General features: G+C 50.6%; 1 protein-coding gene across 1 annotated transcript; it reads left to right on the forward strand.

Moving 5' to 3' along the window:
- RAB44 (RAB44, member RAS oncogene family) lies at positions 1 to 25907 on the forward strand. Its single transcript, XM_068961013.1, has 13 exons — positions 1 to 207; positions 6667 to 6778; positions 8453 to 8627; positions 10012 to 10158; positions 10895 to 10985; positions 11390 to 11485; positions 13152 to 13339; positions 14095 to 15557; positions 19271 to 19352; positions 20646 to 20760; positions 21857 to 21958; positions 24125 to 24201; positions 25817 to 25907. Exons 1-13 carry the CDS (start codon positions 1 to 3, stop codon positions 25905 to 25907), a joined length of 2946 nt encoding a protein of 981 aa, XP_068817114.1.
- Positions 25908 to 26656: the final 749 nt, after the last annotated feature.

Here is a 26656-nt window from a genome sequence, read left to right on the forward strand (position 1 = left end):
ATGGAGAGTGGACTCAGAGTGACCCGGAAAGGACGGAAGCTAGGCTCCAGCCGCCGGCGGCAGATGCGAGAGCCAGCTGATGGCCAGGATGTGCCGGTGGCCCCCGAGCCAGAGTCCTGGTCCTCCCAGTCAGCTGAAGAACTGCAGAGCTTCTTCCAGGACTGCGGTGCCGAGGAGAGGGGCTTTGTCACTCGAGAGGATCTGGCGGTGAGTCCAAGGCCCCAGCCCATCCCCTGAATCCCTTTGCTTCTCCTTCTGAGACTCTCCTTCCCAGGAAGGCAGACCATCCCTGCCCTTTTCCCTTTCTTTCATCTCAAATTTGCTTTTAGGAAAGGCTAGGGATTTATTATACTAAGGTGGGAATGACTGATAAGGTCTTTTGTATTACCCTCTTCCAGAAACACTTGCATTTTAATAAACAGAAGGTTTTAAGTCAAAGAAGGAACTTGCAGATGGTATAATTTTAAGCCCATTGAGCAGGGAAGTTTATCTTGGGGAGCAGTCAGGGCCCTGGAAATAAAACCCTGTTAATGTCTGCAAACCTCAGTCAAACAGATCAGCCAATGATGTACATGCCAATAAGGAATCTTAGGCTGTGACCTAGACTGAAATTGGCTGATTTTTGTTTGTGTGTTTTTTTCATTTTCTACAATGGGTCCTAAGTGAGTTGTTGGCATCTCACTGGACCCGCTGTCTCCTCCTGATTTTGCTCCATGCTCTAGACTTTGACCTTTTTCCATCAAAACTGACCCTTCCTATCTGTATTCTGCCGTCAGAGCCACAAAAAAGTACAAATGGCTGATGTTAAATTATAATTTTCAAAATGGGAAAAAAGACTTTTGAGTAAATATAAAACCAATACTTATCAAAGATCTAGCTAATTCATTATCATTATTATTATCAATCAGTGAGGGACTCAGTATGTTATGACAGTCTCAAGGAGCATTTGAGAAGCTGCAAGTATTTATGGGCAATTTGGGCTTCCATTGTGGCTCAGTTGGTAAAGAATCTGCCTGCAATGCAGGAGATCCGGGTTTGATTCTGGGTCGGGAAGATCCCCTGGAGAAGGAAATGGCAACCCACTTCAGTATTCTTGCCTGGAGAATCCCCATGGACAGAGGAGCCTGGCGGGCTACAGCCCAGGGGGTCACAAGAGTTGGACACGACTTAGGGACCGAACACCACCACCATAGGCAATTTGACAGAAGAGTGTTAGGATAAGTTTGCTGAGTTCATTTTTGAAAATGACTAATGTCCTACAGGCCACAAATCTTTGCGGCTGTCTGTACTACTAGACAAAATTATTTTCAGTTCTCCTGGACAAAATCTACACGTTAACAAGTAACTTCAATATGTCGGACTTTTCAAGGTAAACAATGAGATGAGCTAAGTGCATTCCTCTTGTCTAGACAAGGCTTGGGTAGTCTTTACTCCCATATAATGTTGAAAGGGTGTGCTGTGTACATTTTCACTTTATTTCCAAGTGTCCAGTAATTTCCTGTGATCATAAATAATCTCCAAAGTTTACTCTTGACATAAGAAAGGCTGATCTCATTCAGTTTGGCTTGATCACTTCTGTAGGTGTAGTGAAGGTGCTAATGAAGCAGGTGGGTCTCCTTGACTGGGCTCTGCAAATCTGAAAGTTTGAAGTATTGAGCTATTTTAGCTTCTCTCCCGAAGTTTTCATATGGAAGTTTAAGTTGACATGTTAAAACCTCTGAAATTGGCTTTTCTATCTAGAGTGACCTTCTGTCCCTGTTTGCCTGCATTGGAGGGTTACCTGGGATGTGGGACTTTCAGTGTTAAAACTGGGAAAGTCTTGGGCAAACAAACCAGCTGGCTTCCCTACTTCTATGGAAACCAAGCACAAGACTCTCTCCACTAGTTTCTACCTACACTTGTGAGGGACTTCTCTTCTTGAGGTTCTCAGTTTTTCTAAGGTCCCTCTCCTGCCCAAAAGTAACCTTTCACATTAGCCATTTTCAGGCCAGCTTTGCAGGTATTGGGTCCATGGGCGCTCCTTACAGTGGACCTGTAACACCTGATTAAATGAGAATCATCCTTTAAATCAAAATCTGGTTAAACAGTTGATCTATCCAACTGTATCCCAGTAAAAAGGAGGACAGATTCTTATTGAACCTGTGTAAATAACTATATTGCCAGAGAAAGGAAGGAGATTCAGGAAAAGTATTGGTTTCTGAGTCAGGAAGGGATCAGTGAGATTCAAATACCACTTAAAATATTAAATTTCAGTTTGAAAGTGAAGTGAAAGTGTTAGTCGCTCACTCATGTCTGACTCTTTGTGACCCCACGGACTCTGTCCATGGGGATTCTCCAGGCAAGAATACTCTAGTGGGTAGTCATTCCCTTCTCCAGGGGATCTTCCTGACCCAGGAATCGAACCCAGGTCTCAAGCATTGCAGGCAGATTCTTTACCATCTAAGTCACCAGGGAAGCCCAAATTTCAGTTTGCAAAAGGATACTCTCCTAAACTGAAAATTAGAGGTAGCTCAGGAAGCCAGAGAGAGGACTTCCTCACAATATCCATAAAAGTGAAACAATAAAAAAATAGTACTGGCATTTCCTTGGTGGTCCAGTGGTTAAGAATCCACCTTGCAATGCAGGGGATGCAGGTTCGATCCCTGGTTGGGGCATTAGATCCCACATGCTGAACGACAACTAAGCCAGAGTGCCATAACTACTGAGCCTGTGCACCATAACTTGAGAACCCAAGTGCCGTAACTAAGACCCAATCCAGCCAAATAAACAAAATGATAGTAATAACCACACCAACTGTATTCCCAGCAAATAACCGCACCAACTGTATTCCCAGCAAATAATGGTACCAACTGTATTCCCAGCAAATAGCCGTAAGCCAGTTTTCTTCAACCATTGATTTAGTTCCATGTGATTAGCTCTTGAGCTACTGGATCTTGGGTGAGCTGGCTGCTTCTGGACTGAAAAGAGTTCTAGCAACTGTCATCCACTGGCTCAGTCTGAAGGCTGGCTACTGCCAGCTTAGAACCCTGTACCCACGCGAAGCAGCAATAGTTAATAGAACCTGGTACAGACCTTTTCCACACGGCTTTGACGTTGCACTTTGTGGAAGACACAAACTGAGCTGGTTCATAACCAAGCCTTCAGGGTAGGTTGGAAAGGGTAGGAAAGAAGAAATGTGTTTAGTAACGAGACTCAAAGCCTGTGGCTTTTTTTTTTTTTTTGCATTTTTTATTGGCGTAGAGTTGCTTTACCATGTTACATTAGTTATTGCCGTACAACATCGTGAATTAGTCAATGTATACCTATATCCCCTCCCTCTTGAGCTTCCCTCCCACCCCGCCATTCCACCCCTCTAGGTCCTCACAGAGCACCACATTGAGCTCCCGCTACCTTTTTACAGTAACCTAATAGTGTCAGAATGGAAAAGAGTAAAATGTTCTGTTGGGATACAGTATATAACTATTTCATGAAGTTTGATCAGCATTTCCCCTAAAGAACATAGTTTGCATAGCAAAGACATTGAGAAATCTCTAGGGCCTTTCCCTAAAGCATGCAATTTATGAAATATTTATATAAACGCTTTTTACCTGTGTAAACTTAGCCTAGGAAAGGCTGGATATCTCTTCTGATCTGACAGTTCTTCCCATGATGCTCTTATAGTAGTGATGAGGTATTTAACAAATAAAGAGAATGATATCTTGACATTTTTATTTTTTCTTCTAAATTTAGAATCTGTTGTTGGGAAGGCAAACCCAAAGAGACATCAGAGAAGGTAGGGCACTAGATTAAGATACAATCATGGGATCCTGAGAAATAGTACTTGGTTCCTATTTAATTAGTGACAATAAAATAAAGCATTTTGAAATAAACATAGAAGAAGAAAACACTTTTGCTGTTTAGTCTCTAAGTTGTGTCTGACCCTTTGTGACCCCCTGGACTGTAGCCCGCCAGATGCCTCTGTCCGTGGGATTTCCCAGCCAAGAATACTGGAGTGGGTTGCCGTATCTTTCTGCAGGGCATCTCCTACATTGCAGGAGGATTCTTTACTGCTGAGCCACCAGGGAAGTCCAACTCTATAAGAAGGCAATACTATTGCAAGGTTATTTAGCTCTTTTATATGGGAAGTGGCTTTGCTTTCTGTTTTATGAAAATTAGAACACAACTGAGCCAAAACAAAGCGGAGAAAATTATTCTGCTGAGACATGAAACAGTTATCTGGGCAACTTACAGAGATGACTAATAGTAACCCTCTTTTAACCCTTGCCTGGAGCTCTAAGACCAGTTTGTCATTTAATAGAGAGAGAGCCAAATTCTAGTTTTGCATGAATATAACATGTGGCAGTCAAAGTTTCACAAGTTTTATTTCTTTATTTATAAACCCATCAAAACTGAGCCAAATTTGTCCAAATGTTAACATAAACTTTAGAGCCTATTTTCAGACTCAGGTATTATAAAATCAAGACAAATAAGATTCCCGTTCAACAAACACTCTACAATCTCCTATATCCATTCAGATTTTGCCAGATGCTTTAAAACAAAACCACTTCCTTTATTTCCTGGAGAACAAAAACACATCCCATTTTCCTTGCAGACACAGTTATTTTTCTGCCACTCCTGTTTCTAGGATCAAGTAAAACACTGTAGTGATTATAACTTTTAACAAAGTAATCAGCTTTTATTTCCCAGAAAAAAATTGATGGGTAAAAAACTGAGAACTGTCTTGGACAGCATTTTAGTAAACAGCAAAGCTCACAAATACACATAACACAACTTTCTACAGTCATACATATGCCTTGCACAACTTTAAAAAATTGTGACAGAATATACATAATATAAAATTTGCCATAGAATGTATCCTTGTATTATATTAATATAAGTTGTGGGAAACACAGATTGCTACTATTTATCTTTTGTAAACAAAAATTATTAAACCAATCTAATTGATCAAAGATTCACCTTAATTATCTGAACCTGACTCCTTAGAAGTTTTCTGAGTTAGCTAGTTCTCATAAGAGGAATTTTTTTTTAAAGTCCAGCACATTTAAAGCCTTAGAAGTTTGGTTTCTTTATTTTCTGTGACTTTGGGGACCATTAGATTTATATAGGCACTTATTTGTCTCTACAAACCAATCCACCCAGAGCCCCTGTAAGGGACGTAGTACTCTAAGTCACTAATACCCAGGTATAGAAAAATGCTCACACTCACAATGAGAGTTAAGGGCCTTTCTGAATTACAGACAGTCTGGCTTCTTTTCTACAACTCCAACCACAGTTCAAAAGTAAACACAGAAACACAAAAACTCCAGTTCAGATTTCAAAGAGCTATTCTCCTCCCCAGTGGGCACAAAATTCTTAACTGATTTGAGGTCATTCACAGAAAAACAAACACACCACCACTAACAACAAAAGATTAGCAAACCAGATTTTCCACTGTGTCTCAACCGACAGACACTAGGTCTCCATCATGTATCCCATGGAGATCTCCAAATGGTCAGTCCGTAAGACAGAGTGCCCCATCGTGGCTACCGCTAAAACCAAAAGCAGAAAATCTGTAAAATCAAAAACATAAAAACTGGAGAAATAGAATCAGCAAACAAAGTTCTATCACACGTGGGATTCCCTTCAAGAGCCAAGGAAAGAAGTGTCCAGGACGTCCCTGATGGTCCAGGGGTTAAGATTCCCTGTTCCCAGTGCAGGGGGCCTGGGTTCCATTCCTGGTCAGGGAACTAGATCCCACATGCCACAGCAAAGACCCAGCACAGCCAAACAAATAGGTCAATAAATAAATAAATAAATAATATATATATAAAAGAAATGCCTGTGTTCCCAGAGCCCATTTAGGGCTCTTTTCCAGCAACACAGTTTACTGGGTTCTGACAGCCGAGTCCACTGGGGCATCTCCATGGAACCTCCAAAACCGCTCAAGCAGGATTTCCAAGAAGATAAAATCATGACCCTTAGACAAAAATAAAATGAATCTATACCAGAGATTTTATTTAACTCACTTATTAATGGGAGATGTTCTGAATGGTTGAAAGAGCATTTGAAAAGCGGGATAACTTAACAGAGAAATGTTACAATCAGGTTGTTGAGGTAGACTGCTTAAAGCTGGTTAATGTACAACAGGTCATAAATCTTTGGGACTCTCTTGTTCCATCAGGCAAAAGTTATTTACACCTCTCCTGAACAGAATCTACAAGTTAACACGTGACTTCATTTAGTCTGGGATCTCTAATCAGTACCATGAGACAAAGTGCATTCAGAGAATCTAGAAGATGCTTGGGTGGCCTTGGCCCCTGTAGAATACCAAAAGGGTGTGCCGTCCACTTTGGGGACTTATTTTCCAGTGTTAGGTAATTTTCAAATAGTGATAAACACATGGACAGGGCTGGCTACTGTCCTTTATTACAGTCCTAGAAAGATGAGACTCAGAAGAGGTGGGTTTTGATGCTGGATGGTGGAAGAGAAAAACTGAGGATGAAGTTCAAGGCTCTGCTTGGGTCCGAGAGACTCAAGGACTGGTCTTGAGGTCAGGTTGAGGGTTGGACTCTGAAAATGGGGAGAGGGGAGGTGGGGGTGGCTGAAGATAAACACCTCTCCTTTTCTGAGAGTGGCCGAGAGCCTTCCCTGGTAGGAATATCACCCAACTTACCTCTATCCTTGCAGGTAGCCAAGTTCAGCTTCCTGAGCAGCGAGGATGAGCTGGAGATGATCTTTGACTGGGTGGATGTGGAGCGGAAGGGACGCCTCTCCCTTGAAGAGTTCAGCTCCGGGCTCAGTATGTCTGTCTTGGGAGGGCCTGCCGGGGGTGTGCCAAGCACAAGATGAGGCTGAGCAGACAGGAAAGGCCGCAGTGACCCGTCACAGGACCTTCACAACACCCCTGAGGGCAGTTCTGGGTGTGGATGACATATGAATGACCGTAGAGATGAGAATGCTGAGCCTGAGTGGGAAGCCAGTTGGTTCGAGGCAGAGCTGACTTAAGACTCTAGCCCAGGAGACCTCACTTCCTTTCCAACAATAAAAGCAAATCATTACTAGGGGCGGGCAGGGTATCCCCTGAGCATTCCTCTTCTCCAGAGAGGCCTCCAGGATTGCTTTCTGATACCTCCCTTGTCTTCTCCCCAGTAAAAGCTTTCCCTTGAGCAGGAGGTTAGACACCCCCTGTTCTTGAGACCACAGGCCTTGTTTCTTCCTGGAGAAGGTCCCATTCTGGCTTTGGTTAAAGGAATATGAGGCCCCAGGGAGCAGCAGAGGGTGATATTTAGTGGGTGGAGGCTCCCCACGCCCTTAACCCCACTGGGCAGGGCAACTCCAACACTGTCTTCTTAAGACAGACCTAGAAGGACCTAGAGACATCAAAGCTGGAAATACACAATATTCCAGCTGAGCTCGATGGGGAAGACCTTTGGTCCAGGGAATGGAAGGAGTGGTGTCCTTGTAGAGACCCTGAAAAGGATCGTCAGCCTTTAATGTAGCCAAAGCCACCCCTAGTTCTTGGGTCTGCTGAGTCTCCAAGAGTTTGGGAGACAACGGAAAGGGGAGGTCAGGAATCTGCATTTACAGGTTGGGCCCTCCCAAGAGATGGTTGCTCTGGCTCTGGTGATTGAGAAGCTGGGAGCAGGGAGGGGAAATTAGGGCCTGGAATCAGGCGTGCTGTCCATGTGGCCCCAAGGGGCCATCTTCACATCTGTGTCCAGCTGTGTCCACTATCTGGAAGACTTCCCAATGCCTACAAAACAAAATTCAACTCCCTTCCCAGGGCCTGCAGGCCAGCGCTACTGAGACTCTTCCAGCCTCTTAGGCTCACTCAGTACCACTCACCTCCTCCAGCCTGCCGATCTAGCACCTACCTCAGGGCCTTTGCATGTGCTGTTCTTGCAACCTGGAATATGCTTCCTGAGAAAACCGCATCACTTGCTCCTTCCTTTTAGTCATATCTCAGTTCCAATGTCACTTCCTCAGGACCCTCCTGACCACCCTCTCTAAAGTAGACCCTCTCTAGTCTCTCAAAGGAAATTACCCTGTTCCTTCCTTTAGGTCACTTGGAAATTTTATTTATTCATTAAATGTGTCGTTTTCAGTATTCATAGAATGTCGGCTCCACCAAGGCAGAGATTTCAGCCAGTTTTGTCCCCAGCACATAATAGACGCTCAATGATTATCCTTTGACCTAGTGAAAAGAATGTGTTGGCCACAGTGGAGCTGCTGTGTGACTTCTAGCAAGTCTCTTGCCTCTCTGGGCCTCAGATGCTCAGGTGTAGAATGGGCACAGGGTCTACCTTGAGTAGACTCCCAAGGTTGACGTGAGGAGTGTATGACCCTGGCCCTGTATAAATGTGACTGACACAGATAAAACCATTTCTCCAAGGGCTGGAGCAGGGCAAGGAGGGAAGTCAAGCGATGGAGCCCAACCCCACCCTGCTCCTTTCTGGCCCTCTTTGTTCCATAGAGAGCATCTTTGGCTCCAGCTCGAGCACCCACAGGCTCCATAGAAAGAGGCCATTGCTCTCCAAGCGAGGATCTGTAGCCACCAGCTTCCCGGTGGTGGAGGAGGCCAACAGTGAGGAGAAGGAGGCATTCTTTGCCTTCATGGAGCAACTAGGAGCCAGCAACTCACTTCCTGAGTAAGGCCAGCAGGGTTGGGGGTGCGGGGAGGAGGCACCGCCTGTCAGAGGGGACGAGCACTGGCCCAGACGCAGGATCAAATGGGAGCTACCAGGTGGTGTTGGGCGGATATCCTGGTTTGGCCACTTGTTGGCTGTGCGACTGCAGGCAAGTAGCCTAACCCCTTACCTGCGTTTCCCTGGCTGCAGGGTGAGCAGAAGAACTGGTGTGGGATTAAATGAAGCCCCGCGTGGAGAAAGCCTACCCACTGAGTCCATCCCACTCAAGCCCTCCCTCCCTGTCCTGCCCTATAATGTCACTCCCCAGAAAGATTGGCAAGTTGAATTATCAGCTCCCTAAAGGGACCCATGATCTTTTTTCTTTCTTTCTTTTGGCCCCTTCATGTGGCATATGGGATCTTATCTCCCCGGTGATTGAACTGCACTGGAAGTGCAGAGTCTTAACCATTGGACTTCCTGGGAAGTCCCAGGACCCACATTCGCAAAAATACAAACCTCCCAAGGGTGCCTTTTTCCTAAAAAGAGAGTCCCCCAGTGGAGTGATTTCAGGTGTGGTGATGCTCTGAGTTGGGCAGGCTTGGAGACAGGAGGGCTTGGAGATGGTCTAGGGCTCTGGGATTTTTGGGGTTCACTCATGCTTAGATAAAGGGACCCTGCCTAAAAATACCCGTCGCACACCCCTCCAGGTCCCACTGGCTCTGTTAGAACTAGCAAGGGAATCACCCTCGCCCATCTGCCCAGGTTTTCCCAGGTTCCCCTGCCCCACAGGGCTCTGTGAGGACAAGCTCTCAGAGGGTGGGGCAGGCGCTGTGGGCAGGCAGGGTGGGACTGGGGTACAGGCTGGCAGGGCAGCTGTGGTGGAAAGTGATTTACCTACTTGGCAGCTTGGCCTGTGCTCAGCCCTCAGGCATCTGTCTTCACGACTTAATTAAATCCATGTGAAAGCAGCATTTATTGAATGCCAACTCAGTGCCAGACCCCAGGCTGGTGCTCTCCACTGGGTGCGCCTCATTCTCCAGTGGCCATGTTACAAATAAGCTCAGAGAAGTCGTGAGACTAGCTAAAGGTCACGCAGCCACAGAATGGGAGGAGAGAAGGCAGATGGAAGCTCTGGGCCATCAGGCACCCAGATCCCCCGCCCCACAATGAATCACCAAACCGTAGAGAGACAGTGGGATATGGGGATCCATGAAGGGATAAGCGCACAAATGGGAGAGGTTCCTGGAGGAGGTGGCACTGGAGCTGCACCTGGCAGAGTGTAAGGAGATTTTTGTGACCCAGCTGCCACTGTCTCTTGGAGTGTGGCCATTAGAACCTAGGAGTGGGCTTCCCTCTGCCTCCTGGTCCCACTCAAGGGTGATCTCTGGCCGTCCTCCCCTCCCAGGCAGGCGGAAATCTGGCAGCTATGGAGAAAGCTGCGGCAGGAGGAGCCCCAGCTGGCAGGCAACCTAGAGGGCTTTCTGGCCAAGATGAACAGTCGCCTACAGGAGGCACGGGCCGACAAGGAAGTTCTGGAGCTGACTCTGAGGAAGTGAGTTGGAGCCGGGTTGATACACAGTGGATGCTCTCTATATTAGTTGAATCTTTTTTATTTTTGGCTGTGCTAATGGCAGCATGTGGAATCTTAGTTCCCTGACCAGGGATTGAACCCGCACCCCATGCAGTGGAAACACAGAGTCTTAACCACTGGACCACCAGGAAAATCCCTTAGTTGAATCTTAAGTGAATTTTCTGCTGGATGGGCAGAGCTGAGCTAGAAGAAGGGGTACCTAAGGGAATCTATTGGGATGGACAGAGTGAGGCCTTCAGCCAAAGAGGGGATGGGCCAGTGTGTCCTGGTGCAGGGCCACCGGGGCACCTAACTCCAGGGCACCGCTCACGTAGATTGCCATGTGTGTGGTGATCCTGGGGTTGGCATGGGCTCAGTCCTGCCAGGGAGTCTGTGTTTGGGGGTGGGGGTGGATAGGAGGATGGTGACAGCAGGAAGTGGGGACAGAGTGATGGGGTGATTGGGGACTGTGAGACAGGAGCCAACATCCCGATGATGGTCAGCAGGAGTCAGCAGGATGGGCTCAGATGATTCATATCAAGGGCCTCTGTCAAGGTCAGGAGCTGTTACTGGGATGACAGTTCCCAGGGTGACAGGGGTCAGTGACCGCTGGCAGAGTGAGCTGAGCAGTAGGGTCAGCTCACTAAATGCGGGCCCAGACCGCCCCTGCCAGCAGCAGGGTGGCAGGGTGCTGCTTGGCCCCCCCCACCCCTTCCAGGAGGGACACTGACCATCACCGCGAGGTCCAGCAGCTCTACGAGGAGATGGAGCAGCAGATACAGCGGGAGAAGCAGCAGCTGCAGGCCGAGGTGAGCCCCCAGCCCCAGCCGGCCTCTCCCCCAGCCCGGGACCCCTCTGCTGCCCGCGCAGTGAGCCCAGGTCTGACCAGCGTGGGGCAGCGGGAGGCTGCTGCGAGCAGATCGTCTTATCTCCCCCAGTGCTGGAGAGACAGTTTGCTCAGACAGACGGGGTGGGGAGTGCTCACTGCTGCCAGCTCTTGGGGGTCCCCTGGGGCCACTCCTCCCACTCTCTGGGCCTCTGTCTCCTTGTTGCCTGGGCTAGGGAAGTTGTCCTGAGACCCCCCTCCTTGTGGACACATCCTGGACCGGGCGCCCCAGGCCTGAGTGGAGGTGGCACGTGGGGAGGGCCGACCCGGCCGGCTGAGTCTTGGACTCGGCCACACAGGGGGAGCTGAGGCCTCTCTGCTCCCCAGAGCGACTCCCGGGGCCTGGCCCTCAGCTCCCAGATGCAGGAGGTGCTGGAGGCCAAGGAGCGCGAGGTGCAGCGGCTGACCGAGGGCCAGAAGGAGGTGAGTGACTAGGGCTCCCCTGGAAGCCCAGTTTCTGAGGATTCGCGGACCCTGATACCCACCTCCAGGGAGTTCGCTGGGCTGCTGGGCTCCTGTATCAGAGATGGCTCCCCTAGGAAAGCGATGTCTCTGGCCCTTTTTCTGAGACGAGGCCAGGTAAGGGCAGTGGCAGCCCTGGGACATGAATCAGAAGGTCCAGGCTCAATTTCCTGCTGTTTCAATTAAAAGCCCCATGAATCTCAGGAAAGAGCTTTGCTTGTCTTGGCCTTAGTTTCTCCATCTGTAAAATGAGAATAACCACATCTACTGCAGCTCCCTGGCTAGTTGTATCAAAAGAGGTAATAAGTGGGAAAGCCCTTTGAAGCCAGAAACCACCAGGCAAACATGAAGTCCTAACATTGGAGAGGCTTGGTGATAGGTGGGGCTCAACTCTCATCTCTGCTGTCAGCTGAGTGACCTTGGGCAGGATTTTAACCTCTCTGAGCCTTGGTTTCCTCATCAGAGAAATGGAGATCAGAACTTTTGCCTTAGAAGGCTGCCGTGTAGCCTTTCCCTTCTCCAGAGAACCTTCCCAACCCAGGGATCGAACCCCAGGTCTCCTGCATTGCAGGATTCTTTACCAGCTGAGCCACCAGGGAAGCTCTTGTAGGCTTGGAGCCTTGGAGCATGAGGCAGGCCCCTTTTGGTGATAGAGGAGGTTGGACTTTTCACACAGGACCATTCTGTCCTGTCCCCTGTGGATGTGAAGCCTCTTCCCGCAAGGCCATTCATTCCTCCATCCAACCACTATTTATGGTGCACCCGCTATGTGCCAGGCACCGTGCTAGCTTCCAGGGAACATAACAGACACATATCTCCTGCCAGTGGGGTTATTGTCTAGTTGGGGAAATAGATGATAAACTAAATAAGCAAGTGAAGTCTATGACTTTCACTATTAGATAGTGAAAGTGCCAAGGAGAATAAGTAACCAGGACAGGAGGATAGGAGGGTTTTGAGAGGAGGGGTCAAGGAAGCCTCATTTAAGATGAGGACTTTGGAGTAAAGGCCTGAGGAGGTGAGGAGTGGGCCCTGTAGTATCTGAGGGGAGAGCAGTCCAGGCAGAAGGTACAACGAGAGCAAAGGCCCTGAGGTGGGCGTGAGGCGCTGTGAATGTCCGAGGACCAGTAAAGGGGCCTGGGGGCTGGAACAGCCTGAGCGGGCAGGGAGCAGGGTAGTGAGAGAGGTGGTCAGAGATGTAATGGGGGTCGGGTGGGGCAGACTGCAGGTCCTGGGGGCTGTCGTGGGGACCTTGCCTTCCATTCGGCACGGTCAAGCAGCTCTCCATCTCCCGGTCTTAGACCAGGAGCTCCTTAGCGACCACACGGGCTCAGAGGTGAGCAGCCAGCGCAGAGTACTGAGCAGAGGAGGGTGTGGCCCCTGGCGCTGCTGGCGACCTGTGCTTCTCACGCAGTTCCTCCTCCCTCCCCCACCCCGCCAATTCCAGTGTCTCTCCCGGGTGGGAGGTAACGGAGCTAATTAGGCCAATGAGGGGGTAACACCCGATCCTATGTTTTAAGCTGGGTCTCCAGGAGCCTGGAGTCTGTGCCCCACCATGGTCTTGGGAGGCTGTTTAGTCCCCCTGAAGGGCAACTGGGCTTCTCTCCCCTTCACCCGCCACCTCCTGCAGCTGGAGGCCCAGCTCCACCGTCTCAGCAGCACACACCAGGAGGCCAGCTCAGAGAACCGGCAGCTTCGGGAGGCCGAGCAAGACCTGGCTGGGCGGCTGGAAGAGGTTCGGGGGCAGCTGCAGGTGACCCGGGGACACCTGGATGCCGCCAGGGGCCGCGTGTCCTGGCAGATGGAGGAGGAACCCAGGCAAGTAGCTGCCACCCCCGGGCCGGGCTGTAGACGGAGGGCTTCCTGCAAGAGGGGAGAAAGTCTTTGAGTTCTCAGAGACTCTGCTCAGCCTTCAGAGCTCACGGTGCAAGTGAAAAGTGAATGTTAGTTGCTCAGTTGTGTCTGACTTTCTCTGCGACCCCATGGACTGTAGCCCGTTAGGTGCCTCTGTCCATGGGATTCTCTGGGCAAGAATACTTGGAGTGGGTAGCCATTTCCTTCTCCAGGGGATTTCCCAACTCAGGGATCAAACCAGGGTCTCCTACATTGCAGACTGAGCCACCAGGGAAGCCACACACAGACTCCCTCCTTAAACCTCACAACAACTCCACCGGGCTGGGATTGTCATGCCTGTTTCTCAGACAAGGGAGCAGAGCGGGGAAAACCATGTGCCCGGACACACATGACACATGGCTCACACAACTGGGATTCAGGCACACACACACACACACACACACAGGCTAGCGCAGTGCTGGATCCTTGGCAGAGCGGGATGGGCTGGAACAGTAGGAAGGCTTCCTGGAGGAGGTGAGGCTCCATATGGGCCTTGAAGGATGAGCAGGATTGGATGAGGGGAGGGGTGGGGAGGGAGTGCCAGGTGAGAAGCCCTGCCGAAGGGAAGACTGAAGGGAGGGCTAGCTGTGAGATGTGTGCCCACTGCTGAAGGATGCAGACAGGATGGGTGTGACAGCTACCTGCCCCTCCCTGACCCTAGCTTCCCGCACCCTTCCTAGTGTCCCCAGAGCAGGTGAGGAGAAGGCTCCAGACGCTCAGGCAATCTCCTCCGCGGAGGCTCCCCTGCCTGGACTGTTTGGGGACAACGATGACTGGGACCAGCTCCTCAGCGGCATCGGCAGCACCCCCCTCAGTGCCCTGCAGCTCTCCTGGAGCCCGCCCCCAACCCCGAAAGCCTCCTCAGGCCCCCTGACGCCCCGAGTGGTCAGGCAGATCTCCCTCTCGGAGCCACATGCTCTTCTGTTTGCTCAGGAGCTCTCTTCAGATCCAGGGGGCTCTTCAAGGAGCCCCCTTGGGGCACCTTCTGGGACCGAGGAAGAGAAAGGAGCGAACCCAGGTGGGCCGGTCATGAGCCCTCCAGAGCAGACCGGACAGCCCTCCAGCCCGGAAGCTAAGGAGGAGTCAGGGCTTGGCCCCGGGGCCCACTTCCCCTGGGGTCTCCCGGGGGTCCCAGCTGGGGAGTCAGGGAGCCTGGTGGCAGCTGCACTCAAGGTGCTTGTTCCTTTGGAGGATGGGCCCCCTCCTCAAGTGACCTCGCCCCCTCCCCAGGCCTCAGCTGGGCCCAGCACACAGTTCCAGACCTCACACCCGGATGACGAGGGCCCTGGCCCTGGGCCGGCCCCACCCAAGCCGCCCCGGCAGAGAGAGGCCCTCCATCGGGACCCCCATTCTGCTGGCTCTGAACCAAGGCTGGGGTCCTCGGGAGCCGGAGCCCTCCTGGTGGGGCTGGGTGAGCCCTCCCAGGGCCTGGTGCCTGGGGGTCCGGCTCCCACGGATGGATCAGAGTGGGGCAAGTGGAGCCCAGATGCACAAGGGGGCCATTCAGGGGAGCTGCAGGAGGCTCGTGGCCGGGTCCCTGGGCTGCCCGCTCTCCTCCCCCAGAGCCTGGAAGAGGAGCCTGGGGCTGAGGAAAGGAAAGCAGTGGACCAGGGAGGGCGGAAGTTCAGGTCAGAGCTGACCGTCGAGGCTCGTGGCCTGAAACCCGAGCACTCAGAACTCCCCCAGCTCGATCCCCAGCCCGCGCCTCACCCACCTGACGGAACACAAGCTAAGGTTGAAGCAGAAGCCCCGGCTCCCAGGAAACCATCAAGGGGCTTTCCCCCAATGGGGGCTCAGCCTGGGGATGGAGCAGAGCCCCCAGAGCCCACACAAACCCTTCCCACCAGGGCTGAGCTGGAAGCCCAACCCAGGCCCCGGCCTACAACTGCCCACGCAGAAGGAGAACAAGCCCCCTCTAAGTCCAGGGAGCCAAGGGCAGAGAACAGGCCTGAAGATTCAAGAATGGACTCTGGAGGTCCGGGGCTGACCCCATTCCCTGGGGACCGCTCGGCCAGCGAACCTTTGGCCAACCCTGATTACGCCTTCCACGTCATCTTCCTGGGAGACTCGAATGTGGGCAAAACCTCCTTCCTGCACCTGCTACACCAGAACAGCTTCGCCACTGGGCTGACAGCAACTGTGGGTAAGAGCCGCCTGGGGAGGATGGCAGGGGAGGGAGGGGAGAGCCGGGGGACCGGGCTGGCGAGCTGGAGCAGGCCCAGAGCAAACCATCCCCGAGCAAGCTGTAGGTTCTGCCCTCGCCACAGGCCCTGCGTTAGATGTTATTTTATACCGGCATAACCTGGCTATTTTACTAATCATCTCTAATTATAGGTAATTTGCTTTCTCTGGATTGATCTGATTAGCTAATAACGTGCCACGTTAACAAAGCACCTTCAATTTAGGTGGCAGCACTGGCCGATGGTGAAAACAAGCCAGTCTCCACACATGTGGTCCCGAGGCAGGCCACCTCAGGGACCCCACTGCTTGAATGCCCAAGAGCAGCCCTAGGCCAGCCAGCCAGACTCTGGCAGGAAGCTACCTTGGGCAAGTTGAATATTTTACACAGAATGTATTTGTAGAGTGGGGTAAGTTAGGAACACCGGTGCCTGAGTTCAGAATCCAGTTCTGCCACTTACTAATGGTATGAACTTGAGCAAATTATTCAAGGCCTCTGAGCATAATGGGGGCAATGGTAGTGCTGACCTCTGAAGGGGCTGTAAGAATTAGTTCAGTTAATATATATCAAGGTCTTAGAATACTATCTGGCACATATTAAGTGCTTAGTTAGTATTAGTTATTTTTATGGTTGTTATTATTATAAGTACACTTTTGATAATGTCTAATCCAGTGGCTTTTGCAAATAAAATGTCCTAAAGCACAAAGCATCCTCTCCCTAAGAATATTGGGATACGTGGCCACTCGTATAAAGCCATAGAAAAGAGCTCTTGGGAGTGTTCGGCTTGGGGTAAAAATGGAGGGATCTGTGTCTTTGTGTCTGTCTAGGTACATGCTAACTGGGCACCAGTGGTAGACCAGTGGGTAAAGTTCTCAAACTTTACCTAGGAGACTCCCTTACCCCTCACCCAGGACAGCTTCTCGAAATTTTCTCTGCCTGAGAAGCCTCACCTGGGGAGCCAATTAAAAATGCAGTGTTGTCAGGAACAGGGACCCATAGGAGGTCTGTTCCGGAGAAGGCAATGGCAACCCACTCCAGTGTTCTTGCCTGGAGAATCCCAGGGACAGGGGAGCCTGGTGGGCTGCCGTCTATGGGGTCGCACAGAGTCGGACACGACTGAAGCAACTTAGCAGCAGCAGCAGCAGGAGGTCTGTTCCGATGTTGAACAGGGTCACAAGGTCTGCAAGGCCACCATCATTAATCACACAAGCCAGGGGTCCCCAACCTCCAGGATCTAATGTCTGATGATCTAAGGTGGAGTTGATGTAATAACAGTGGAAATAAAGGGTACAATAGATGTAATGCGCTTGAATCACCCCCAAACCACCACCCGCCCCCACCACCCTAGTCCATGGAAACATTGTCTTCCATGAAACCGGTCTCAAAAAGTGTGAGGACTGTTGACCTAAGCTGCTGGTTACTGACCACCTACAATGCACCTGGCACACTTGCCTTATTCCGTACGAGAGTCCTCTCATGCCTATGAGCCTCTCCCATTGTCATGTGGTAAGAAGTTTCCACGAAATTCAATAGAGAAAATACAGGTTGCATAATTGTGAAAAGACAAGGCAAGCCTGCGTGCACTGCTAGTCAGCCGGGAGGAGTGTGTGTGTGGAAGCGGCTCAGTCGTGTCCAACTCTTTGTGACCCCATGAACTATACAGTCCATGGAATTCTCCAAGCCAGAATATTGGAGTGGGTAGCTGGTCCCTTCTCCAGGGGATTTCCCCAACCCTGGGATCAAACCCAGGTCTCCTGCATTGCAGGCCGATTCTTTACCAGCTGAGCCACCGGGAAAGCCCTGATATCCAAATCTGTCCCACACCTAGCTGTGGTTTGATGCCCCTGGTGATTGCCATCCATCGGGCTTACCTGTCACTGGGGATGATTCCAGCTTCCTCAGTTGGAGTTTCCCCACTCATCATCACCCTCCTGTCTTCCCACCCTGCTTTCTCGCCTGTCTGCCTTGGAGAACAGGGCTGGTGGAGGGCCAGAGCCAGAGCCAATCGAATTATAGCTGACTGCACATTTTTGTGAGGTTTCTCTGCAGCTATCCCCATTTTACACATGAGGAAAACAGAACTGAAGTCCTGGTAAACTTTTTGGCCCTATCTGGGCACCAAAGTTCATACCTGGGGCCACCTGCCTTCAAAGTACAGGCCCTCACCCCAGACGCTCTACGCTTTTATGCGCTCAGCACTGCCCGCTCCCTGGGGTTGTTCACGTAAAACAGCAGATTTCTTGGGAAGCAGAAGACGTTGTAGTTCTGACAGTTTATATGGTTTAAGTTGTAACATGTGGGGATACGTGGGTAGACTGAGGGTGGGTGATGGGCAGGAAGGCGGAAAGTGGGAGTAATGGAAGTTACTAAATGCAAAGAATAATCATGAGGGTTGCTCTGTAGATTATGCTGCGGATGTTTATGCAGAGGCTGGATGTCATCACAGCGGGCGGGACTGGGTAACCGCAGAAGTTTCTGCAGACCCTGGGCTTCCTTAGACCTTCAGGAAAGGGGGCAGTAAAGAGAAATGGATGCTGCAGACAGACTTTTGCTGAGGTCAGGACTTCCCGGCTGCCACTTCTCCCAGTCTCCTCTGGGGAGCACAGATGGGGGCGTCTGTGGCTTGTCACCACCGGGGGCAGAAGTAAGAGCTTGTGGGGGGTCACCATGTGTCACCTTGAGGAAGGTCTCTCCCGGCTCAGGGATATGTGAGGAGTTGCCTCTTTCCTGAGCTGGTCAGAGCCCCATGGTGGGCTCAGCAGGGACAAAACAGCCCCTCTCTGTCACCCCCATCCCACTCGGTGTCCCTGGGAACTGGGGGTTGGCAGGAAGCTGCTCCCCAAAGATTCCAAACCTCCCGGGGATTTCACTAGTACATCCACATTTCCAGGGACAGGAGGGGTCTGGAACCATGACCCAGGGAAGGATTTGTCTATGAAATTTTGAGGAGGTGGAGGTTCAGATAGATGAGAATTCATCAGTTCAATTCAGTTCAGTTCAGTCGCTCATAGTAGATAGTAAAAATGACCACTTCCCAAGCAGCCCCTAGACATTGGACCAGACCTTGAACGTAAGTTATTTAATCCTCCCAATCACCCAGTGATATGGGTCTTTTTAAATTGCCACCTTGCAGATGAGAAAGGAAGGCTCAGAGGGGTGAAGTGACCCACACAGGCAGTAGAGCAGCAGAAGGTGGACAACTCAGAGCCCACCTGGTCCTCCTTGAAGCCAGCACTCCCTTCACCCTCTCAGGTTGCCTGTCTGCCCTGCTGTCTGGGTAGAGAATAAAGATGCTTGCAATAATTAGGAATGAAACAAGAAGTATTATAAAAAAATAGATGAACGAAACTGATTTTCCTGAGTAGCCTGGGGAATAAACATTGCCAGGTAGTTGAGAAGACAGGTATTTTCATAGAGGTAAAAACAAGGCAGGGTGCCTCATGTCAGCCAGCTGTCAGGGTGGGAGTGCAGTGGGAGCTGGGTAGGCAGAGCAGGCTTCTCGGAGGATGTGGACCCTCAAGTGTGGGTGGGATTTGAAGAGCAGAAGGGAAGCCCGGCTGCCAAAAGTTCCCCCCACCATGGCTGGTACCGGGAGCAGGTGTATATTCAGGCAGGCGTCAGCTCCAAGTCCTGGATGGTACCTTGAAAGTAGGCTTGACTCTCATCGTGTGTCCTAGGAGTGGATTTTCGAGTCAAAAACCTGCTGGTGGACGGCAAGCGCTTTGCACTGCAGCTCTGGGACACAGCTGGCCAGGAGAGGTAATGGACGCTGTCGACATTAGTGGCCGAGCCTGGACTGCAGAGCAGTGGAGCCCAGCTTGTGCCCGCTGAGGATTCGGGAGGTGGGGGATGGAGAGATGAGCCCAGGCCCAGGGCAGGAGACAGGAGAGCGCACCCAGAGGCCCCCTCAGCGTGGCAGGGCAACTGTGAGGGCCGTCCCAACACGGCCCTCGGGGCACAGCTACTCAATCACTTTTTTTTTTTTTTTTTGGGGCCACGCCTTGTGGCATGTGGGATCTTAGTTCCCCAACCAGGGATTGAACCTATGCCCCCCTCCGTGAAGTGGAGGCTTGGACTCCCAGCCACTGGTCCTCCGGGGAAGTCCTTCCACCTATCCTTTGAAAATATTAGCTTTCGACTTTCTAGTTAAGTGGTAGCGATCAAAACTGAAAAGGGACATCATCTATGACCCGGAAGTTCTACTTCTAGAAATTCATTCTACTGTTGAATTCATACTATATTATCAAAAGGACCAAGACTGTTCACAGCAATAGTGTTTATATTATGAAACACTGGACGCTTCCTCAGCACCATCAGTAGTGGGCCAGTTAAATAAATTAGAGTCTCTTCATACAGTAGAATATAATGAAGCCGGAGAAAAGATGGAGGATCCTCTTTATGTATCTTTGTGACCCCAAGGACTACAGCCCTCCGGGCTCCTCTGTCCATGGAATTCTCCAGGCAAGAATACTGGAGTGGGTACCCATACCTCCTCCAGAGGATCTTCCCAACACAGGGACTGAACCTGGATCTTCGGCCTTGCAGGCAGGTTCTTTACCATCTGAGCCACCAGGAAAGTCACCTTTATGTACCAATAGGGAAATGTCTCTAAGACATTTTATTATCTGGAGAAAACAAAGAACATAGTATTGAATATTAGTGAGTACAGTGCTTTACATTGTATTTGCTTAAACAGTGTGTGTATGGGGTGTGTGTGTGTGTGTGTATGACTATATATATGCATGAAATATCCCTGGGAGACTATTTAAATAATGGGTAACTCTGGTTTCCTCTGGGGAGGAGGGCTGTGTGGCCGCAGGATGAAGGTAGAGTCGCCTGAGAGAGACTTTTCGTTAGACGCCCTTTGGTACCTTTTGAAATCTGAGCCGTGAGGCCTGTTAACCTATTCAACAATAAGCACACCGGAAGAAGGAAAATACACACACACCCTCTCTGGGAAGCAGTTAGAAGCCGAGGTAGCAGCTGAGGCCTAGAGAGGCCGGAGCCTGGGGCCAGGGTGCCTGGCAACATTGGCGCGGACTCTCTGGCCAGGTACCACAGCGTGACACGCCAGCTGCTCCGCAAGGCTGACGGCGTGGTGCTCATGTACGACGTCACCTCCCAGGAGAGCTTTGTCCACGTGCGCTACTGGCTGGACTGTCTCCAGGTGAGCCGCCGGCTGCTGGGGCTGGCCCCAGTGGGCAGTCAAGAGGGAGCTTGTGTCTTTCCCACTACCTTTTTTGTCCTGGGATGACAAAGGACACAACGGACATGTGGGTGACAATCTGCTGAGGGCATGTGGCTGGATGGGCTGGGAGCACAGTAGTACAAAGAAGCCACAGCCACATAGTATGGTCTCCAAAACAAACTCTTTCCTGTGTCCTTCCTGTGACCGTTTCTTTGCTATGCACCGAAGCTCTGTGATGTATTCTTAACACCTGGGGATAATGCAGGTCTAGTGTCAGTCTGGATGGTCATTCCTTTGTCCATATATCTCTAGTTCTTTCCCCCACATACATATGTGCTATACGTATGAATGAAACTCATATGCTGAAACTCTGCAGTACGTACTAGCACAGAAGACGGACATGAAGAAAGCCATGTTGTCTTCTCTCTGGAAGTTTCTGGTCTAGTTGAAGAGATGCAAAGGAAGCAGAATACAGTAATATTTAAGGGAAACTGGGTTCTCGGTTCTGATGAGACCTGGGTTTGAATCCCAACTTCCCCATCCTGACTCTACCCTTGGACAAGTGACTTAAACTCTCTGAATTCAATTGCCCAATTTTTCTCATAGAGGAGTAGTGAGGATTAACAGCTATAACTGCTTTCAGCACAGCGCCTGGTATATAGTTAACTCTCCATTAACAGAAGCTATTATTATTATCCTCCATTAAACAGTTAGGAGATGAGTCAAGGCAGCCTGTGTAATCTAACGCTAGGCTGTTCAGCACAGGCAGGAAACGGCAGGCCTGGGCAGGAGCAATCCAGGAAGGCTTCCTAGGGAAGGTGACTTTGAGGTTGGCCTTGGAGAGTGGGTGACATGTTTGCAGGCTGAGAGGAGGGGTAGGTTTGCTGCAGATGGAAGGGAATGTGTCAGAGGTGGGAAGAGCATGGAGTGGGTGTGATATAGAAAGTGGGCTGTGTGTGTAGGGGGGACGTGGCACAGGGTCAGCTTTTCCTGGAGGGCAGGGTCAGATCCACCAGGGCCTGGCTCACAGCAGGTGCCCTACACGTGTGGCTGAGCGAACATGTTCTCTGTGCAGGATGCAGAGTCTGGCGACGTGGTCATCCTTCTCTTGGGAAATAAGACGGACCGTGAGGAGGATCGGCAAGTGTCCACTGAGGCTGGGCAGCAACTGGCCCAGGTGAGCAGCTGGGCATCCGCCCCTCCCCCAGCCTGGACTGGGCAGACCCATCCCTGGCGGGTAGTGAATAGGTCACCCTGGCCCAGGCCACAGAGAACAATGGGCTCCTGCCCCTGCTCAATCAGAGACTAACAGCCTTCCACCCACCCGGGCCCAAGACCCAGACATGAGAGGATAACAGTGAGCAGGACATTGAACCTTACTGTTGCATTAGCAAATCCCCACAGTGTCCTGACCTACATAAAAATTACCTTCAGAGTAAAAAGCTTTTCAAGCTTCACTTAAAAGTCCCAATCAAATCTTCATTTTATCTCTGGTCTCTAATTAACATAACATTCCTTCTAATTTATTCTATCTTAAGACCCAAATTCTTCCCTGAGAAGACTGCATCAAAAGCCCCACCACCAGACAGGGGAGCGTGGATACAATTTATTTTTGAATAGAACTGAACTACGTTCCAGAAAATCTGGAGAATAATTAAGATGGGAAAAAGTCTCGCTCCCACACTACCTCTGACACCACCCCTCTTGACATTTCCATATCGTATTTCCTTCCATTTCTTCTCTCATTTCTCCTAACCATGAGGTCATCATTGTAGCTCCTGGTTGGTGGGAATTTTTTCCTCTTAAAAGTCCTAGCTCACCGCGTTTGACAGGAACGCCTTCTCTAGCAATTTATCCTAAGGAAAGAGTCAGAAATAATAATTCCTAAGAGAAGAACATGAGAGATCCTGTGTATAATTGAACATGTTTGTAAGAGAATGTTCTTTATGAGAACACTTGGCAACATTTGGTGGTTAATTTGTGGAGCTTCATGCAAAAAGCTAGCATTTGCCGTTAAGAATCCTGTTCCGAAAAATATTTAAGGTTGTGGAGGAAATGCATTACAATATAATGTGAAGTCAGAAAAATAGCCATGTCTCTGGGGACAGGTTAGGTTGAATCATATGAGATTGCTGATATTTGACTGTGTGGCATCTATCAGAGCAGCAATTTCATACAGTTTAACCTAACAGTATAATGATATTTAGCCCACACTCCACACCCCCAATAAAAGGGTCATATAAAACAGAGTAGAAATATTGGATTGGCCAAAAAGTTCATTCTGTTCTTTTCTAAAGAACTTTTGGTCAACTCAACATATGTTCAAACACTAACAAAAGTGGTTTATAATTTGCGCTTACCTTTTTCACTAAAAAACTTTATTTACTTATTATTGGCTGTGCTGGGTCCTCATTGCTGAGTGGGCTTTCTCTAGTTGCGGCAAGCAGGGGCTACTCTTCAGTTGCAGTGGGCTGGCTTCTCATTGCAGTGGTTTGTCTTGTTGCAGACCGTGTGCTCCAGGGAGCCCGAGCTCAGTAACTGTGGCTCCTGGATTCTAGAGCACAACCTGTATAGTTGCGGCACACAGGCTTAGTTGCATGGCATGTGGGATCTTCCCAGATCTGGGATGGAACCTGTGTCTCCTGCCTTAGTAGTCAGATTCTTTATCACTGAGCCGCCAGGGAAGCCCTGTACTTACGCATTTTTATGCTATATTTCCCATTATTTCCAATTCAATACTTTTGAAATTGAAAACATAAAATATATATATATATACACACACACACACACAACGAATGACTTTAAAGAGCTTCTCAGGTGGCACAGTGGTAAAGAATCCACGTGCAATGCAGGAGGCGCAAGAGACACAGGTTCGATCTCCGGGTCAGGAAGATCCCCTGAAGTAGGAAATGGCATCCTGTTCCAGTACTCTTGCCTGGAAAATCCCATGGACAGAGGAGCCTGATGGGCTGCAGTCCACGGGGTCACAAAGAGTCAGACACGACTGAGCAGACACAGACAACAACTTAAAAATGTCCCCAAGGACATTTCTCCTAATTGGAATACGGGCTTTCCACCATCACTCGGAAGGCTGTGGGGTGTTTCTGGGTAGCGTCTTTGACACCTTGGCCAGCCAAAATGGAGAGACAGTGGGCAGAGGGGCAAGGCTGGGGACCATGGAGACGGGGAGACAGAGACAGGCTGCCTCGCCTGTTGGGGCTGGCTTGGGGATGTACGGGATGGGACTCTTGTCTGATGGTCGGGTTTTTGGTGGTGGGGGCTGCCGCCTGGACTCTCGGGGGTCTCCTCCACGGCACCTGTACCCCCATCTATCTGGCTGCAGGAGCTGGGGGTCTCCTTTGGAGAGTGCAGCGCTGCGCTGGGTCACAACATCCTGGAGCCCGTGGTGCACCTGGCCCGGTGAGTGCCGCCCTCCCCCTCCCCACCCAGAATCTTCTGGACAGCCTTTAGCTGACTCATGCAGGAGGGGAGGCTCATCTGAGGAAGCACCTGAGAAAGCACAGGGCTCAGAAGCCTGGGGAAGGAGTGAGAGCCCTGCAGGAGTCTCCTGACTCCAGTTCTACCAGTCCTGTCAGCAGCCCCACCTCCAGGAAGTCTCCCCTCCCCTCTCTGAGCCTCCGTGCCCTCCCGAGCTTCCAGTGACTTCCACTGCATTTAGAATAAAATTCAGATGCCTCCCAACGGCCCAGATTAGCTCCAGTGCCATCTCCCTGCCCCCACCCGACCCCCTCAGTCATAAGCTTCAGCCCCTCAGAGGAGCCCTCCCTGACCACACCTGCCCCCACCACTATTCCGAATCTCTTCTCTGTGTCCCTCAAAGCCCCCCCCCAACTCCCCCCCCCCCAGCTGCAAAGAGCAGTTTGAGGGATCTTAGTTCCCTGACCAGGGATCGAACCCAGGCCTTCAGAGTGAGAGCTCGGAGTCAGGGAAGTCCCACAAAGCCTTTTTTGGCAAACTGTCGTTACAGAGTTTGCTTTCCTGATGCTGACTGCCTTCCCCACCAGGCTGGAGCTCTAGCAGGGCCAGGTCTTTTTGGTTCAGCTCCTCCCCGTTCTGTCCCTGGGTCAGAAAGATCCCCTGGAGAAGGAAATGGCAACCCACTCCAGTATTCTTGCCTGGAGAATTTCATGGGCAGAAGAGCGTGGTGGCCTGTAGCTCCCGGGGTTTCGAAGAGTTGGACACGACTGAGTGACTAGCACTTCCTCCCCCTGGAGCCTGGCACATGTCTGTGTTCAGGTAATGAATGAAATGAGTGAGGTGGGAGGGGTCTTAGATGACACGATCTCTAGGCCCCTTCTCTGACAAAGCAACTTTCAGAGTGAGCTTGGTGAACTGCACACCTGATCCCGTCTGATCCCGGGACAGGAAACTGCTTAATGACTTCCTTTTGCTTTACAATAAAAGCCCTACTTGTGGCTTCCTGGCCAGCAGAGCCCTGAATCCTTGCTGCCTCCAGGGCTTCTTTCTGGCCGTTCAGTCCTTAGGCTCTGTGATTTAGGACAGTGCCAGGCACACAGGAAATATACTGTGAATAAACAAATGAATGAAGAGGCTTTGCTTCACCGATCCCCCAGCTCTCTCTTGACACTAAGCCTTTGCCCTCTGCCTAGAACTCACCCTTCCCTCTTTTCTGCAAGTGGACCCTTGTCCAGTGCTCTGTCTCGGCTCCAGCACTGCTTCCTTTTACCCTAAATCCCTCCAGGATCTGGTGTGAAGTCCCTCTGTGTGCCGCCCCATTCCTGGATCCTGATGGCCCCTTCCCATCTCCGTCTCCCACACTACGCAAGGCAAGACCTGCTGGCTTCACAGTTATAATCAGACTCTTGCCCCTGGCACACAGTAGGCTGCAGAGAATGCTAGGGAGGAGACAGAAAGGTGTTTCATGCCATGTGGAACGCAGGGCAGGGGCAGAGTGGAAGTTCAGGGGGTCCAGCCCCCAGCTGCACCCTTGGGTCCCTCCCTGCTGCCTCTGGCAGGTGAGAGAGAGAACTGATGCCCGGGCATCTTCACGCAGGTCCCTCAAGATGCAAGAAGAGCGCCTGAAGGGCTCACTGGTGGAGGTGGCCCCCGAGAAGCCTCCAAAGAGAGCAGGCTGCTGCTTCTGAGGCACTGGCCTGGCTGGGGTGGGCTGGCCACCTCCCTGGGTTTCCTGTGCTTTGGCTCCGGTCCCACCTGCCTGGACACAGCAGTGACAGAGACAACTAGCTCAGAAGTTCTGGAAAACCCTCCTTGGGTCAGGACTCAGACCCCAGGGCAGAGGCTGCACTAACGTTGGCCTTTGCACTCCCAGAGAGGGACTTTTCTGAGTAATAAGATTGGTGGGGTGGGGATGGGGGGGGGGGCAGTTAAAACTCTTTAAAGAAAGGAAAAGTCCAGAAAAAGGACTTAAGGAAAATACACCACAGTATTGGCAAAACATCTCTAAGTGATAAAATTATAGGGTGAAGGTGTGGGGGTGTTTTCCTTTTTACATGTATTTGTATTTTCAGATCTACGATGACTGCGTATTCCTTCTGTAGTCAGAAATAAGAATAACTCTTGAGGGGCAAGAGGAAAACTTTTCAAAGAGCTTGCTTCGGTGCTGATTCCTAATTGAAATGGCCTGTTAATTGCAAAGTACTCTGTTTATTAAAACAGTCCCACTGTTCCATGCCTGGCAAAGCTGGGGAACCTTGTCATTCTCAATGTGTTGGTTTGCAAACAGGGGGTTTCTTTCGAGCAGAATCTGATTCCTGGGGAAGAGCTGATGGCCCCTGGTATGTTCCATTCCCCTCATCTCCCTGAGCCCCAACCCCACTCTCTTTTCCCAAGATCTGCCTGTAAGGGCTCACATTTGGGGACCTCACCCCCTGCT

Source organism: Capricornis sumatraensis, chromosome 22 (assembly GCF_032405125.1).
Source record: "Capricornis sumatraensis isolate serow.1 chromosome 22, serow.2, whole genome shotgun sequence".
Classification (NCBI taxonomy): domain Eukaryota; kingdom Metazoa; phylum Chordata; class Mammalia; order Artiodactyla; family Bovidae; genus Capricornis; species Capricornis sumatraensis.

What these genes read in the sequence shown, in the direction of transcription:
- RAB44 (XM_068961013.1), top strand. Translation starts at nt 1, where the DNA reads ATGGAGAGTGGACTCAGAGTGACCCGGAAAGGACGGAAGCTAGGCTCC. An exon ending in CTGGGCAGCAACTGGCCCAG is followed by an intron (nt 21,959 to 24,124) that starts GTGAGCAGCTGG and finishes ATCTGGCTGCAG; the next exon opens with GAGCTGGGGGTCTCCTTTGG. An exon ending in CCCGTGGTGCACCTGGCCCG is followed by an intron (nt 24,202 to 25,816) that starts GTGAGTGCCGCC and finishes ATCTTCACGCAG; the next exon opens with GTCCCTCAAGATGCAAGAAG.